Source organism: Zeus faber (genome assembly GCF_960531495.2).
Source record: "Zeus faber genome assembly, chromosome: 1".
Lineage (NCBI taxonomy): Eukaryota > Metazoa > Chordata > Actinopteri > Zeiformes > Zeidae > Zeus > Zeus faber.
The window spans coordinates 33431988-33446461 of NC_137193.1; the positions used below are offsets into that span (position 1 = coordinate 33431988).

General features: G+C 42.3%; 1 protein-coding gene across 1 annotated transcript; it reads right to left on the bottom strand.

Moving 5' to 3' along the window:
* Positions 1 to 3758: 3758 nt before the first annotated feature.
* Positions 3759 to 11995, bottom strand: nudc (nudC nuclear distribution protein). Its single transcript, XM_080001055.1, has 9 exons — positions 11806 to 11995; positions 11276 to 11353; positions 10962 to 11171; positions 10528 to 10614; positions 9783 to 9890; positions 7615 to 7809; positions 7420 to 7503; positions 7182 to 7300; positions 3759 to 4072 (listed from the first exon to the last, which is right to left on the bottom strand). The coding sequence occupies exons 1-9, from the start codon at positions 11878 to 11880 to the stop codon at positions 4021 to 4023; spliced, it is 1008 nt and encodes a 335-aa protein (XP_079857181.1). The 5' UTR covers positions 11881 to 11995; the 3' UTR covers positions 3759 to 4020.
* Positions 11996 to 14474: the final 2479 nt, after the last annotated feature.

The window sequence follows — 14474 nt, forward strand, 5'->3', positions numbered from 1 at the left end:
AAGACAGACCGACGGACAGACGGACGGAGAGAGAGATAGAGAGAGAGAGAGAGAGAGAGACAGATAGGCAGATAGATCCTTCATTCATCCTCCAAGGGAAGTTTCAGTGTCAGAGCAGCTCACATCAAAATAGGCAAAAAAAAAAATTAATAATAATAAGGCAATAGAATAAAAATAGAAAATAGAGTAATACACAATAAACCTCGAAGTTAACAAGAGGATAGAAAAAATGTGAAAATATACAATAAACCTATCAATCAACTGTAAAGTTAAATAGGAATACAGCAATATACGATAAACCTGTTTTTAAACAATAGGGTTAACAAACAAACAAAAACAAAAAAAGGTATCAAAAAACAATAGAAAGGACCACAAATAAAACAGGAACATTTGTCATAACACACAATAATTACATTTACAATGAAGCCAAGAAATGAACATTAAAATTATCTATAATAACAAGAAAAATTTACAATAAACTAGAAAAATTAGCATAGAGACAAACAATGAACAGTAAAGATTTGGTAGTGAAAAATAACCAAGCAATAAACATTAAATATAAACCTGGGGGGAAAAAAACAATTAAATAAACCTTGAGTTTAAGCAGACTGAAAAAAATTGCATTAAATCGAATTACATAAAATTATATATATACTATTAATAATAATTAATAATACAATTATTATAATTTAAAAAAAAAGTAAAATAGACACAAATACCGAAAAAATACAGAATAGAAATAGACAAATATATAGAAATATAGAGAATGTACAAAACATGACTATATGCACAGGATGAATTATTGGTTGGGAATAAATGAAATAATATAATGTGAAAAAGTATTACCTTTCATTCTGATTCTCAACCTATGGATCGTGACCCAACTTCTAAGGCACAGGGGTTAACAGGACATTTCTAAGACTGATATATTTATATTTGATGAATATATTTTTAATTAATATGTAGTGAAATAGGTTTGAAATATATCATAATTTTTATTATAATCCATTCCGAGCCCCCTCCATGCCCTCTGATATAATAAAAGCAGAATTATGCAATACTCAAAATGACCATGAGTGAGTGTCCGCAGTAAGTACAGTAAGAAAGATTCTTATTTTGCCTCAATTTGTTTCCAGCCGGCCTAAATGTGAATTGTAAGTCCTATAAGTAGTGGCTCTGGCTGAATAAATATTAATAAGAGAAACATTTGTCACGTTAACCAAGCTGGCGTCGCGAGAATTTTGGGCCCTAAAAACGGGCTCATGGGCCAAAATAATGGCAGAGTGATTTTATTTTTTTTGCTTTTTGCCAAGCAGGCGATGGAAGAGAGGAAAGGAGAGCGAGAGAGAGAGAGCGAGAAAGAGAGAGAGAGAGAGAGAAAGAGAGGGAGCGAGAGAGATGACAAAGCGGCCTCCACACCAGAATTGTGGTGGTGAGTCACAGTGCAAGGTCTTGCGGTTGATTTATGAGGGTTCCACTGCTGACAAAAACAAGCCGTCAAAGTCTGGAACAGCCAGTCGGTGCGGTGGTGGTGTTTGCTGACCCCCCCCCCCCCCCACCCACCTACCCCTGCCCCGCCCCGTCCCACCACCCCACCCTCCGACTCATCCACCCACCCTTCCAAACCCCCTGGCCTCTGATGTCTGTGTGCCTTCGTTAATGAAGAAATTCTGGTACCTGGGTGAGACATTGCTCTCAGCTGAGCAGACTCCGACTCTCTCCCCTGGCCCTTACAACCTCTCCACGGAGCCACGCATGCCGTCCCACCCAGTCCGCAAAACCCACCGGGTGCTGTATCCAGGGAGTTTAATGAAAAAGTTGAGCGGGCGGGAAATTAATTCAATCGTTACTTTTTACGACCGCCCCAACATAAATCGCCCCCCCTCCCGAGCGCGTCGGAACGCTTGATAGCTCACTGGGCGTTCACTGGACGGTCGAGTCACTGGAGGCCCAGCTTCCATGGAGCGCGGTAAACCCTTCAGACCGACAGCAGCCTGCGCTCAAAACCCCTCTGCAAGTTCATGAGTTAAGTTTGTGCTGTTTTCTTTCTGCTCCACGCGCGAGCAATTTCGCACGTTAGGGGGACTTGCTCGACAGCCCGAGCTAATGCGTGTCGTCCACAGTCGCCACCATGATGGCGACGGGACTCTCACCGCTCTGACAGGCCGCTAAAAAGGGAGCTGTGGACAGTCGCGCAGGTCGAAAAGACTTGTAAACAAACCGGTCCTCACTCAAGTAACATTTAGCGGAGATGCATGATATCCAGTGAGGTGCTGTGTGAGAAACCATGTTCTCTCACGCTCATTGCATTGATCCCCTTGGCTCATAATGACGTGCCAATGGAGGCCAATTGTTACACTTAAAGAGGAGCGAAGGGGAAAACGGTAACTGGAAAAGAAGACATTTTAAGGTAAAAATATATACCGAGTTATGAAGAAAGCCTGGGAATATGAATAACTGACCCATACGGTGGCCCGTTTCGGCAAGGCCGTGACAATTTTTTGTCCGGAGTTCTGCAAAATGGCCCAAAAAAACGGAGAGCTGATTGAACTGGGCCCTTGCAATACCATCTTACGTCCAGTCTAGCGCACTGCTTGGTGTCCTAGATACAGAGGGGAAACACATTAGCATCGTAATCGAATTTGATCACATCCAACTTATTTGATTGGTCGAATGAGCGCCCCGATTCAAAGGCGGTGAAAACAAGTAAAACACTGCCCCCTCGTGGTGCAAATTGAGAAAAGCTTTTCCACAAGACTGAAAAAAATAATATACTGTACATGTACAGTATCTTCTTTGGGCGGCTTCCGTTGGGGGTCGCCACAGCGGATCACCTGCCTCCAATATCTTCTGTTCTGCGCATCTTCCTCCCTTACACCAAGCGCCTGCATGTCCTCCCTCACCACATCACAGTATATATTTTTACCAAAGTCATGCTGGTAGGTAGTCTTGAAAAAAACAATATAGCAGAATAATTACAGAATGCAGTCAAATAAAAATTTGTTGGGGGATGAGTTTACCGAAGTTGGGACGCGCAACATGGTTTGGGAATAGTGCACAGAGTGGGGTTCAGATATGGAAAGAGAAGGATGAGAAGAGTTTCTTTTTGACAGTGCAATGCATCGAGGTAATGCAACAAAGGATATAAAAAATACATAACGAATGGTTTTGGTTCGAGAATTGTCAGCAGATTGGATGTCCATTCCTCATTGTCCTCTCAATTTTCAGGCGATATAAAACATATATATGTGCTGTGTTATAAATATAGATCTTTCTTTATTAAGCCCATGTAAATGGCGACAGCTTCACACCTCTACTATAAAACCATTAGTCACGTTGAGGCGAGCTGGTGAAAAAGGGGTCAAGTAAAAATAGGCGCAATTTTCAGCTTACACAATTTGAATTATGGCTCAATTGTCAAACACCAAGATGAAAACTGGACATTACCCAAGCTTCTTACACTAGCTAAAAATAAAATGAATTTCATATCACTCTATTTGGTACAGTAACTCAGCTCCATAACGGAACGGGCTCAAATAATGGACTATTTTGTCATGCAAAGAAACAAACACTCTACTTACGGCTGGTGAAAAAGGCCAAATCCTGGCATATTACAATACTATTTCAGATGAAGTACTTTTATTTATTTGTACATCTTTATTCATCTATAATCCACTTCACTAGTTTAAGTCCATTGGCAGAAAATGTTCATATACTAGATGAAGTTGCACTTTAAACACATGAATCACATCACTCACTGGCTTGAAATGTCAATTTATTAAAAACAAAGAAATCCAAAACATAACATTAAATAACCAGAACCCATGTCGAATGGAAATGAGGGGTTACAGTCATGATGGGGGCACATTCTGATAAAAAATAACAAAACCCTACTTGAACAGCAAACATATTTCCTAGTAGAATGGTGAGACGGTAGGACGTGTTGGGGACGCAGGGGAGAGGCCGGTTCTGGTGAGGATTCACAGGAATCTCAGGCAACGCGGATGTGGACCCAGACTCTCAGCTGAACTTGGCTTTGGAGAAATCCATTTCCGGGTGCTGGGCCATGAACCTGCAGTCGCAACAGATGTCACGCAGTCAAAGGGGTGGAAAAGGCCTCGGGTGAGCACAGCGGGAGGCCTCAATGTCTTAATGCAGGGATCTCCTACTCTAACTCCAAAGTAGACAAGCTTCATGGGGGGAGTGGAAAAAAAAAAAAGTAGTCCACACAACAGCACATGTGCATGGACTCACGCACGCAGAGGCTTCTAGCTGCAGTAAATGGGGGCAACCTGTCTATGGTCTCCACCAACGACTTGTGAAGAGGGGTCATTAACCGTGGGGTTAGATAAGAGTCTGGCTTCTGTATCACTCTCCTGGAGCTCCAGTGGGATCCAATATTTTGCCCTTATCTTAACAGGACTACTGCTCCCTGAGATCCTGGAGCGATACATCTTACGCTACATGGAGCACTGGTTCAGCCGAGTCGGCTCTTTGATATACTGATACTGCAAACGTGTAACGACAACTTGAAAAGTATTTCTTGTTGTATGTTCATTATTTGTATTTGTTGACAAGAATTAATAACAATAATAATAATAATAATAATAATGATAGTTACAAATAGTTTACAGCAAACAAGCTCCACAGAGATGCCTGCAAGGTTTTTGGACAGTTCATTTGTACAGAGTTTGGAGAGTGCATTGCCAGACCTGCCAACCATGGGAAAATATTTGGAGTACCGCAACAGTGTAACAGGGAGTCTATGGTGTTTGAGTTACTGCAGCTATATGACTCCATCAGTTACCCACACCGTAGCCGTCTCATAACGAGGCTAATGACATTTTATGTGCGCTACTACGGCTAACTACATACACTAATTTATATCGTTAGGATATACCTCTTGAAATGCATCATCTGAATAAGTTACCAAGCATGTTTACCAACTAGAGACGCACCAATTGCAATTTTCTTGGCCGATTCAGATTTTGTCAGATTCTCGTTCTCGTTGTATGTTCATAATAAAACAGACTATTAAATATCTTTTACATTGTCGTCCGATCATTGAGTCTATATCTGTGATCGGAGAAATCAAGTTCTTATAATTTGGTCTCATTATGTATACCCGCTGTACGTCAATGACAAATACATGGTGTGATCTGAGCACGCTCACGTGATAGGACAGCTGCACACACTGAACACTGCTGCAATGTTCAGTTACCACAATAGTGGGATTGCTAATTTTGACACTGTGTTTATTATTATTCATTATTTACTATGGAACAATAGAACATGATATATGAACATGTCCCTGAGTTCCAATAAAATACAACATGGAACAGTCGCCGACTCAATAAACACAGATAATATTTGACCGGAGTCTCTCCCATTTGTCTGGGAAATTGAAATCTCTCAGGACACAGTGACCGGCAGCGATTTTTTCGAACAGAAACTGCTTGAAATGTCAAATTCAAACTTCAAATGAAAGTCTCTCACTTTTAAGCGCAAATATAACTTTCTATTATATTTATACGGTACTTGCATCATAGCAAAAAAATAAAAATAAATTAATGGCATACTCTTCTCACTTCCGTTCACTGGATGTCCTCCTTCGCTCACTGTGCATTAAACCAACTAAATAAAATATAACTTTTACTGAATGACTCGTCAAGAACTGAGTCTCAAAAAAAATTGAACCTCATCACAAGCGGAACTCACACACTACGAACAACCAGAACAGATGCTCTGCTGTAGTGACAGTGATAGATGCAGTCTGCACAATTTTCAAATATTGTAAGGCGATAAATAAATAATTGATCTTATCTTCTTCATTTGGCTCCAAACAGCCAGCCAACATTTTCTTTCTTTTGCTCTCTTTTTTTGAGCGTCAACTAGGTTACATTATGTTGGTATCGGAGCATTTTTACGTGTACATGAGCACTGTATTGGGCATGTAAAATTGGCCAGTACAGAATCGGATGTATCTGACACTGATCGGCCAGTCACGGCCAATTCAGCTGAAAACTGGCCGATGGATCAGTGCATCTCTTGTTTTATGTTAGCACTGCAAATTTTGTACAAGAATTGCGTGCAGGTTGGCGGGTCTGCATTGCTGCTAGGACATTGATGTTTTCATCCCCTTTTGCTCTCGTTTAGGTCAACATTGAAAGTAAAGAGATTTTTTCAACGTGACATTTTTACTTCAGAGAAATGCTGCAAAAGCTTTACAGAGTTGTTCCCATTGGGGAACTGTGGTTGCCTGTGTCTGGAACATGATAGAAAACATAAGCAGTTTTATTGTACAGCTGAATGCCATACAAAAAACAACTGTTTATACATATACTGTATTGCATCACATGCTATGATAAAGCCAAATATTGAACTGTCATTTAACACATTTAAAAAATATATTGCTTAGCTCTTCTAAATCTGCATGGTTTTATTTAAGGATTTTTATTGGGAGTGACAAGGATGGACAGGATTAAGAATGAGCACATTAGAGGAGCAGCTCAGGTTGGACAGTTTGGTGTAAAAGTGAGAGAGGCCAGATTGAGATGGTTTGGACACGTGTGTAGCAGAGATGAGTTACATTGGGAGAAGGATGCTGAGGATGGAGCTGCCAGGCAAGAGGAAAAGAGGAAGGCCAAAGAGAAGGTTTATGGATGTGGTGAGGGAGGACATGCAGGCAGTAGGTGTAAGGGAGGAAGATGCACAGAACAGAAGGTATTGGAGGCAGATGATCCGCTGTGGTGACCCCTAACGGGAGCAGCCCAAAGAAAAAGAAAGATCGGACCATCAAAGGAACTACAAGAAGTGGTGTGAGACAGGCAGGCAGCAGTGTTAAATAGAGGACTGCGTAGAATTTATTTCTATTAGGCCAATGTTGTTGTTGGGAGGAAGCTGGTTCAGCTGTTGTATCACTACTTTTTCATGTTATTGCCATTACTAAACTTTGCAGCACAGTGCCAACTTGAACAGAAAAAAAACAAAAAACAAAAAACAAAACACTAGGACATCCACTTTCATATTTGCCATTCTTATAATGGATGTGTATTAGCCCACAAAAAGCAGAATAGTTGTCTTAAAGAGAACAATAAAAGGAAACAAGCGGACAGTTTCAAGCTCACAGGAAGGAAAGTGTTCAAATGAAGGAGTTAAAGCAATGCTGGGGGAGGACTTACTTTTTGAGAATATCTTGTTTCTTCTGCTCTTCAGAGGTGGGCAGGCCCATCGACTTCTGTCTTTGGTCGTACATCATCTTCTCCACCATACCGCGCGTCTCTCCGTCCAGGTCCGAGAGCTGATCAAGACAGCAGAGGTGTTCCAGAGAAACAGATAAGATAGATTTTGTTCCAAAAATATATAAATCAACAGTGCGGGTGTTCTCAGGTCATTATTGCATTTTGGGGATTCATTCACCTTCGAGTTCTCTGGACAGATTTTCTTGGTGTTGATCTCAGGATCCGTAGAGACAATCTTATTCCACCACTCCATTTTATTAATCTGAAGTCCAAAAAAAAAAAAAAAGATTCTATAAGAGCCATTTTTCATTCAGATCGGGTTCCTCTACCCAGTGGCTACTACTTGGTTTTGGTCATTCAGGTGTGCTCATACCTTTTCCAAGTGGACAGTTACAAACTTTCCATCCTCTATAAGCCAGGAACTCTCTTCTATCTTCACGTCATTGCAGAGCTGGGCATCGATGACAGGCGGGTGGCCCTTCAGGCCCACCTTGAGCGAGTGCCGCTGAATGTCCACCACCACATCCTTGCCTTTAATGCGAAACTTCACATCAAAAGGCACCACCAACTGTTGGGAAAGAATCGAGCCAAACGTCATTTCCTAGAATTTAACTTTAATACAGCTTTCAGAAGTGACGTCAGTCAAGAGGGACCCAGCAAGAAAGTAAAAAGTGCAGGAATGCAGTTAGAGGTAGCATTGTCAATTTTCAGGTTAAACACATGGATATTGGTCACTCCCAACATTTTAAGCTTATAGTAGAAATAATTATGCCAGTGGAACATACAGTACCAGTCAAAAGTTCAGACTCACCCAATAGTGAAGACATCAAAACCATAAAACAAATATTTTTCATTATTATGAAAAAAGTGTAAAACAAATCAAAATATATTTTAGATTCTACATAACTCCAAGTAGCCACCCTTCGCCTTGATGACAGCTTTACTTAAAGCTTTTTTTGTTAAGAGTTCATTTGTGAAATTTCTTTCCTTCTTAATGTGTTTGAGCCATCAGTTGTGTTGGGTTGGTTTACAGTAAAGAGCCCTATTTTGGTTGTAGTAGTCCATATTGATCCATAAGAACAGCACAACTAAGCAAAGCAAATTGACAGTCCATCATTCCTAGTCCTGATGTCCTTACCATTTGTCTATAATGTCGAAAATAGTAAAAATAAAGAAAACCCCATGAATGAGTAGGTGCGTCCAAACCTTTGACTGGTAGTGTATACTAGGCATATCTCATGAAAGCATTTTAATTTCTTCCATCATATATTGTCACTAAATAGAAAAAATAGACGTTTCAAGTCGTTTTGAACCTGCACACCCCATGGCATCATAGGCACTACTGCAGCACAACATGCAGTCACATTAGCCATTAAGACGGAAGCAATTTAGTAGAAACCCCACCCCACACACGGCATATTTGTCGAGGTTGAAATCATAATCTGAACTCAATTATGGGTAACGATGAATATTACTTATTTATTCATTTCTATATTGACAATGGCCCAAATAACACAGACATTGCAGCACTGTCTCACCTCGAACAGACTTGCCTGGTGTATATTCGTTTGATCAGCAGGTGGCCCCGGTGTGCACTAATGCTAGGGTCACACTGCCAGCGGCAGGGCTGCAGCATGCAGCATGCAGCTGGGCAGCTCTTGTCTCGTCGCCACATGGTCACCGTGCCGGTGACGGCTTTTGTGCCTCTGGCGTTTGTGTGCGTGTCGGCTCAAAATTTGCTGGCTGTTGTGTGCGGGCCAAACATTTCAAACCTCTCTATTTTTCTATATTTAATTACATTTAGTCATTAAGCAGACGCTTTTATCCAAAGCGACTTACAATTATTCAAACACTGACGGACGCAGCCATCAGGAGCAATTAGGGGTTAAGTGTCTTGCTCAAGGACACTACAGCATGCTAGCAGGAGGAGCCTGGGATCGAACCAGCGACCTTTGGATTACTAGACGACCAGCTCCAGCTCTACCTCCTGAGCTACCACCCCCGAGCTACCAATTAATACATATTATATAGATAGATAGTGCTGTCTACTTATTTTTTATTAAAATGGTGTAGTTTGTTTACTTGGCAAAATAAATAACCTCTTGAAAAAAAAATAACGTTAAGAATCTTGCCAATCTGTCCCTTAAAATAAAGAATTGTCAATGCTGAACATACATAAAATGACGTGTTCTTATTTTATCGATAGTTTAAGTGACGTTTTTCATTTAAAATAACAGGAACAATACAGTGGTCTGAGGGTCCATTTTCCAAGGACCAGCACCATTGAGAGTATCTTCCCTCCTATTGGCTATCGCCCAGTCCTGCTTATTTGCAAAACGCTGAAACCCGCTCAACTTTTGTCGCCGCAATGCTGTCAGCTCATCACCTGTCATCACCCCGCCGCCTGCAGCTGGATGAAGCTGCGCGTTGTTTGAAATGCATTGGAGCCTGTCGCATTGACGCCCGTCTTTGGCGGTGTGACCGTACCATAAGAGTCATCATAATTGCGTGGAAAAACTTAAACGTTATGCATTTACTTACATCCACTTCTGACAGGGTCTGTGTCCACTTGTAGTTGCTCATGTCTGCTCCGTTGCCTGCGTTGGGCTTCAGCTTGCCTTTGTCATCCTCCTCTCCCTCTGAGTCACTCTAAAGAATGGAGAGAGAGCAGTCAACCATCTGAAGTTCAATATACTTGATGAAATCTTTCAAATTTGGTTTCAGAGCTGATCCTTTGTCCGACTGCAATTACTATTATTTGAGTGTAATATATATATATATATATATATATATATATATATATATATATATATATATATATATATATATATATATATATATACACACACACACACACACACATTTATCTATTTGCAGAGTTTCAGCTGGCATTTCGTACCTGTCTATTTTGAGAATTGCGTGGCTGGTACACAGAATGCCTGCAGGTTGGCAGTTCTGCATTTATTTTGTGATTTGAGTCACATTCCGCAATAATACCTTTCCATCCAAATGTAAGGGGCATTTTAAATCAATGTTAGAAATGTTGCAACAAATAAAATGAGAATTAGGTGCATCCCCATGAGTTGGGTTGATACAAATTAACTTGTCAACCTAAATTTTTATGTGCCTATGTTAAATGTCAGTAAATGGCTCTTCCTAAGGTGAGTGTGTATTATTACACTATTATAGGCTTAGTGGCAAAAACAAAATTAAACATGCATCGCAGTTATGTGTATGACATAATTAATCACCAACTTAAATCAAATGATTGTGACACCCTACTCACCCCCTTGTCTCCCTTCTCCCCTACATCAGCTGGGGGTTCAGCATTCACCGTCACTGCCTCCTCCTTCTGCTCCTCTTGCTGCTTTTTCTGAAACACAATCCAAGCAACTTAGTCAATATCAAACTTCAAATCTTAAATAGTATGAATCAAATTGCGTTGAGAGTTTTGAATCACTCTGTGGCATTCAACAATACACGTTTTTCATCTCTACGGTGTCAGGAAGCCAATAATAAAACTAAAGGTTTGTACAGTAAGGACTCATGTGTTGTGAGATTTTTATTATCTTCTACTGTCTTCTACTGAAAACCTTTGAGGTGGTAAAAAAAAAAAAAAAAAGTATTGCTTATGAACCGGTACCAGTCAAGGAATTTGTATTGCAAACGAGATGTTGGCTGCTTGGCAAGGGGCGGAATGTAAAAGAGGGAGCCTCTCACCTCCTCAATTTCGGACTGAAGCTTTTCTGCCTCTTCGTCGGTCAGTTCACGAATTTGAGGGCCATCTTGGTCTTTCTTCTTCCCCGCTGCCTCCGCCAGCTTCGCTGCTTTTTCGGCCTTCTCTTTCTTTTCTTTCTCCTGCCGGCTCTTCTTTTCCCTGTGGGCCTTCAAGGCTATCTGACTGTGGTGGGCGAATGACTGCTTGACGAGCTGAGAGGAAGGTATGATGATGAAGGGTTGCAGAGCGGGATTGGGGGAAGTGGTGGTAGGAGCCGGTGGGGTGACAATCAAGTGTCACCGCGTAGAGAACTTACCTTTTCCGGGGCGCCGTGATCCCCACCGGTGAAGAAGTCGGTTTTGCGCCGGAGGAAGCTGAAAAATGTGTTCACGAGCTGTCCACAGAAGGAAAGAGAGACACATACACAGAGTCTACTGCGACGCCCATGACATTTCACTTGCTGCAACTATAGCTTCGAGGTGCTGTTTGCAAATTTTGTGAGATGAAAGTGGTAATTATATTAAGCAAGGTCAGCATTGACTCAATTGGCCAACAGGTGACTTCTGACGCAAATTCTTTACAATGACAATTTCAAGAGAAGGTAACTTAATACCCCTACTCATCGCTTCAGATAGCATCTTCTTTATCTTGAGAAACCTAAATGCGGCGCCTATCCAATAGAGGCAAATTTTACATTCGCCTTGGCACAATGGCCGCTTCTTATGGAAAACCTGATTTGTTTTAAGATAGGGGGAACACTTGCTGCTAAAGTGTGTGACCAGTGGCCGACCGAATTGGCTCTGCAGTTAGCTTGAAGCTAACGCTGACTTGCACAGCACCACTTACCTCTTGCACCCCTCCCTCGTGCTGTTGCGCCATGACGAGCAGCATGCCGTCATACTTTTCTTCCTCTTCGCCCATGTTGGAAAGGTGTATTTAACGGCGGAGGACAAGCTCAAACAGGTATGGTGCCAAAAAAAAAAACCCCAAAACAATTTTAGTTGGTAACAACGCAAAAAGCAGCCACGCTACTCCCGCTTCCTGGAAACAAGCGCCGCCTGCACCCGCTTTGTCCAATCGGAGACGTAGCGTTTGATTGACAGCCACGTTGACCAGTAGAATTACAGCAGGGAGTAGTAAGCGTCGCTAGTGGACGAGCTGCTTAATACGTCACAAACGTGAGTCTGCGCTGCAGGGAACGAGTCCTAAACCCGGAAATGAGTTAGCATTTCTGCAGTTCCGGTTCCCTGTCAGAAAGTCAATGTGTTGTGCATGGGCGTTTGATTCGACGATTGAATTGAAGGTTGACGCAAGCTTTCGGGATTTTGACGTTTTGTTTCTACTTAATACATTTAGTAGATCAGTAAATACCCACTCCACAGCTCTGACGTAAAAGGCGCTTTCTAAACGAGTGGCCAAACGAGGCGACAGAGGTTGTCGGAAAACATCAAGCATCATGACGCCGAACGCAAAAAGTATCTACTCATTAGTCCACCTTTACAGCCTCTAGTGTTTATACTCGCGCTGTTGCAACGACTCCGCCTCAAACGCTTTGCAGGCTTTTGTAGAGGTCAAGGGGTCAGCATGCAAAATAAAATGACAAGTTGCAAGTGGTGCAACTTGGTGGTGGTGACATTGAAGTTTAGTTTCACAGCCTAACGTTAGCTTTTAACTTCTGACGATTGCATCTGCGCTTAAAAAATACGGCAGTGTGTCCCCAGTCCCGACAGATATCTGTAAAACCCGAAAATGTGTTTCAACATTCACTACCAAATTGTCACGGTTGTCATGACGGTGGATGGTTAGTTTTTAATGAGGCTGGACTGAGGAGACAAAGACAGTGGTTAGAAGATGAGTATTTATTAATACTGGCACAAAGTTTTGAGAACATGCACCAGGGGTCTGTTCTGGCAGAGAGCCCCCAGAGACGGGGGCTGGCCGGTTATTTAGGCTCTACGGTGACCTTTCCCGGAAGATGTCACAAAAGGTGCAGTTACTGCAGAGGGCGTAAAAGCTCAACATTGCTTTGTGACACAAGTTGACGCTTAACAGAGATCGTTACGTTCGGGAAATTCCGGGTAACAACCGTGTGCACCCGCGCCTAAGCCAGGCACTGGTAATAGAACGAAATAATGTGACCCTAATCTGGTCACATGGAAAGCACAGGGCAGCCAGAACACAATAAAAGAAAGGGGGGGTACATGTGATGGCCCATCATTATTACCAAAAAATTGTGTCATCTTACATCAGCGCCGAGCCTGACATCGCCAGACCAGTTCACAAATGCTTGTTAACCTGGAATCTCTTTTAAGTTCCAAGGGGCGTTACCAACACGCGCGGACCAAAGGTCTCTGGGCGCTACTGGAGACCTACAACCAATCAGAGCAACCAAACATGTGACGTGAGGCTGAGTGATGGAAAAATGGCGACCAGGGGCGACATAAATTAAACATTGACCAAATCCTGTCGGAAGTACGGCAAACACATCTATCTTATCAACAAAAGCTTTAAGTGTAGTTGTTTGTTCTTCTCTTGGAGAAAATATACCGTCCAGTTTGTTTAACACCTTTAAGATAGCGGATTCAACAGACCGTTTAACGTCAGTGGCAGCCATCTTGGTTAGGTGCCCCAACAGCGATGGCGGATTCAGCAGGCCAATCCACGTCAGCGGCAGCCATCTTGGTAAGGTGCCTCAAACGCGACAATGGATTAAATAGACTGTACAACATCAGCAGCAGCCATCTTTGTAAGGTGCCCCAACAGCGATGGCGGATTCAACAGGCCAATCCACGTCAGCGGCAGCCATCTTGGTAAGGTGCCTCAACCGCGACAGTGGATTAAATAGACCGTACAACATCAGCAGCAGCCATCTTTGTAAGGTGCCCCAACAGTGATGGCGGATTCAACAGACAGTTTCACGTCAGGGGCAGCCATCTTGGTAAGGTGCTTCAAAGGCGATAGTGGATTCAACAGAACGTCAACAGCAGCAGCAGCCATCTTGGTAAGGTGCCTCAACCGCGACATTCGGTTCAACAGACCGTTCAACAGCAGCAGCAGCCATCTTGGTAAGGTGCCCCAACAGCGATGGCGGATTCAACAGACAGTTCCCCGTCACCGGCAGCCAACTTGGTAAGGTGCGTTAAAAGCTCCTCTCTGCATCGCCATCCTATTAAACCCGCCCCATATAAGATAAACGGTTGTGACTGACCCACCTGGCAAAGTGGGTCGGGTGGAAATCTGAAAAGGAAGGTGGCCAGACGTTCTCTGCAGAGCAAATGAAACATGAGCTGCAGATGAATCTGCACCCACTGTTATGTCAGGTTCACAAAGGGAAGGCAACATGCACCGGTCATTAGCGCAAAGTTTCAGATGCTATGACTTTGATAAAAGGCTGAGGTTTCATTTGAAGTTATTGTACTGTTATTATTCATGTCTGAAAAATGTTTCATACCTGTTTTGCACAAAAATAACTCAATGTATTATATTCATAATTTATTATCTCAATGAATAAATAC

Bases quoted from the DNA above. Each gene is read 5' to 3' on its own strand.
- nudc (XM_080001055.1), bottom strand. From the start codon at position 11,880: ATGGGCGAAGAGGAAGAAAAGTATGACGGCATGCTGCTCGTCATGGCG. The intron at 11,354-11,805 runs GTAAGTGGTGCT...TTCTGTGGACAG, and splicing joins ACGAGGGAGGGGTGCAAGAG to CTCGTGAACACATTTTTCAG. The intron at 4,073-7,181 runs GTAAGTCCTCCC...TTGCGACTGCAG, and splicing joins AAACAAGATATTCTCAAAAA to GTTCATGGCCCAGCACCCGG.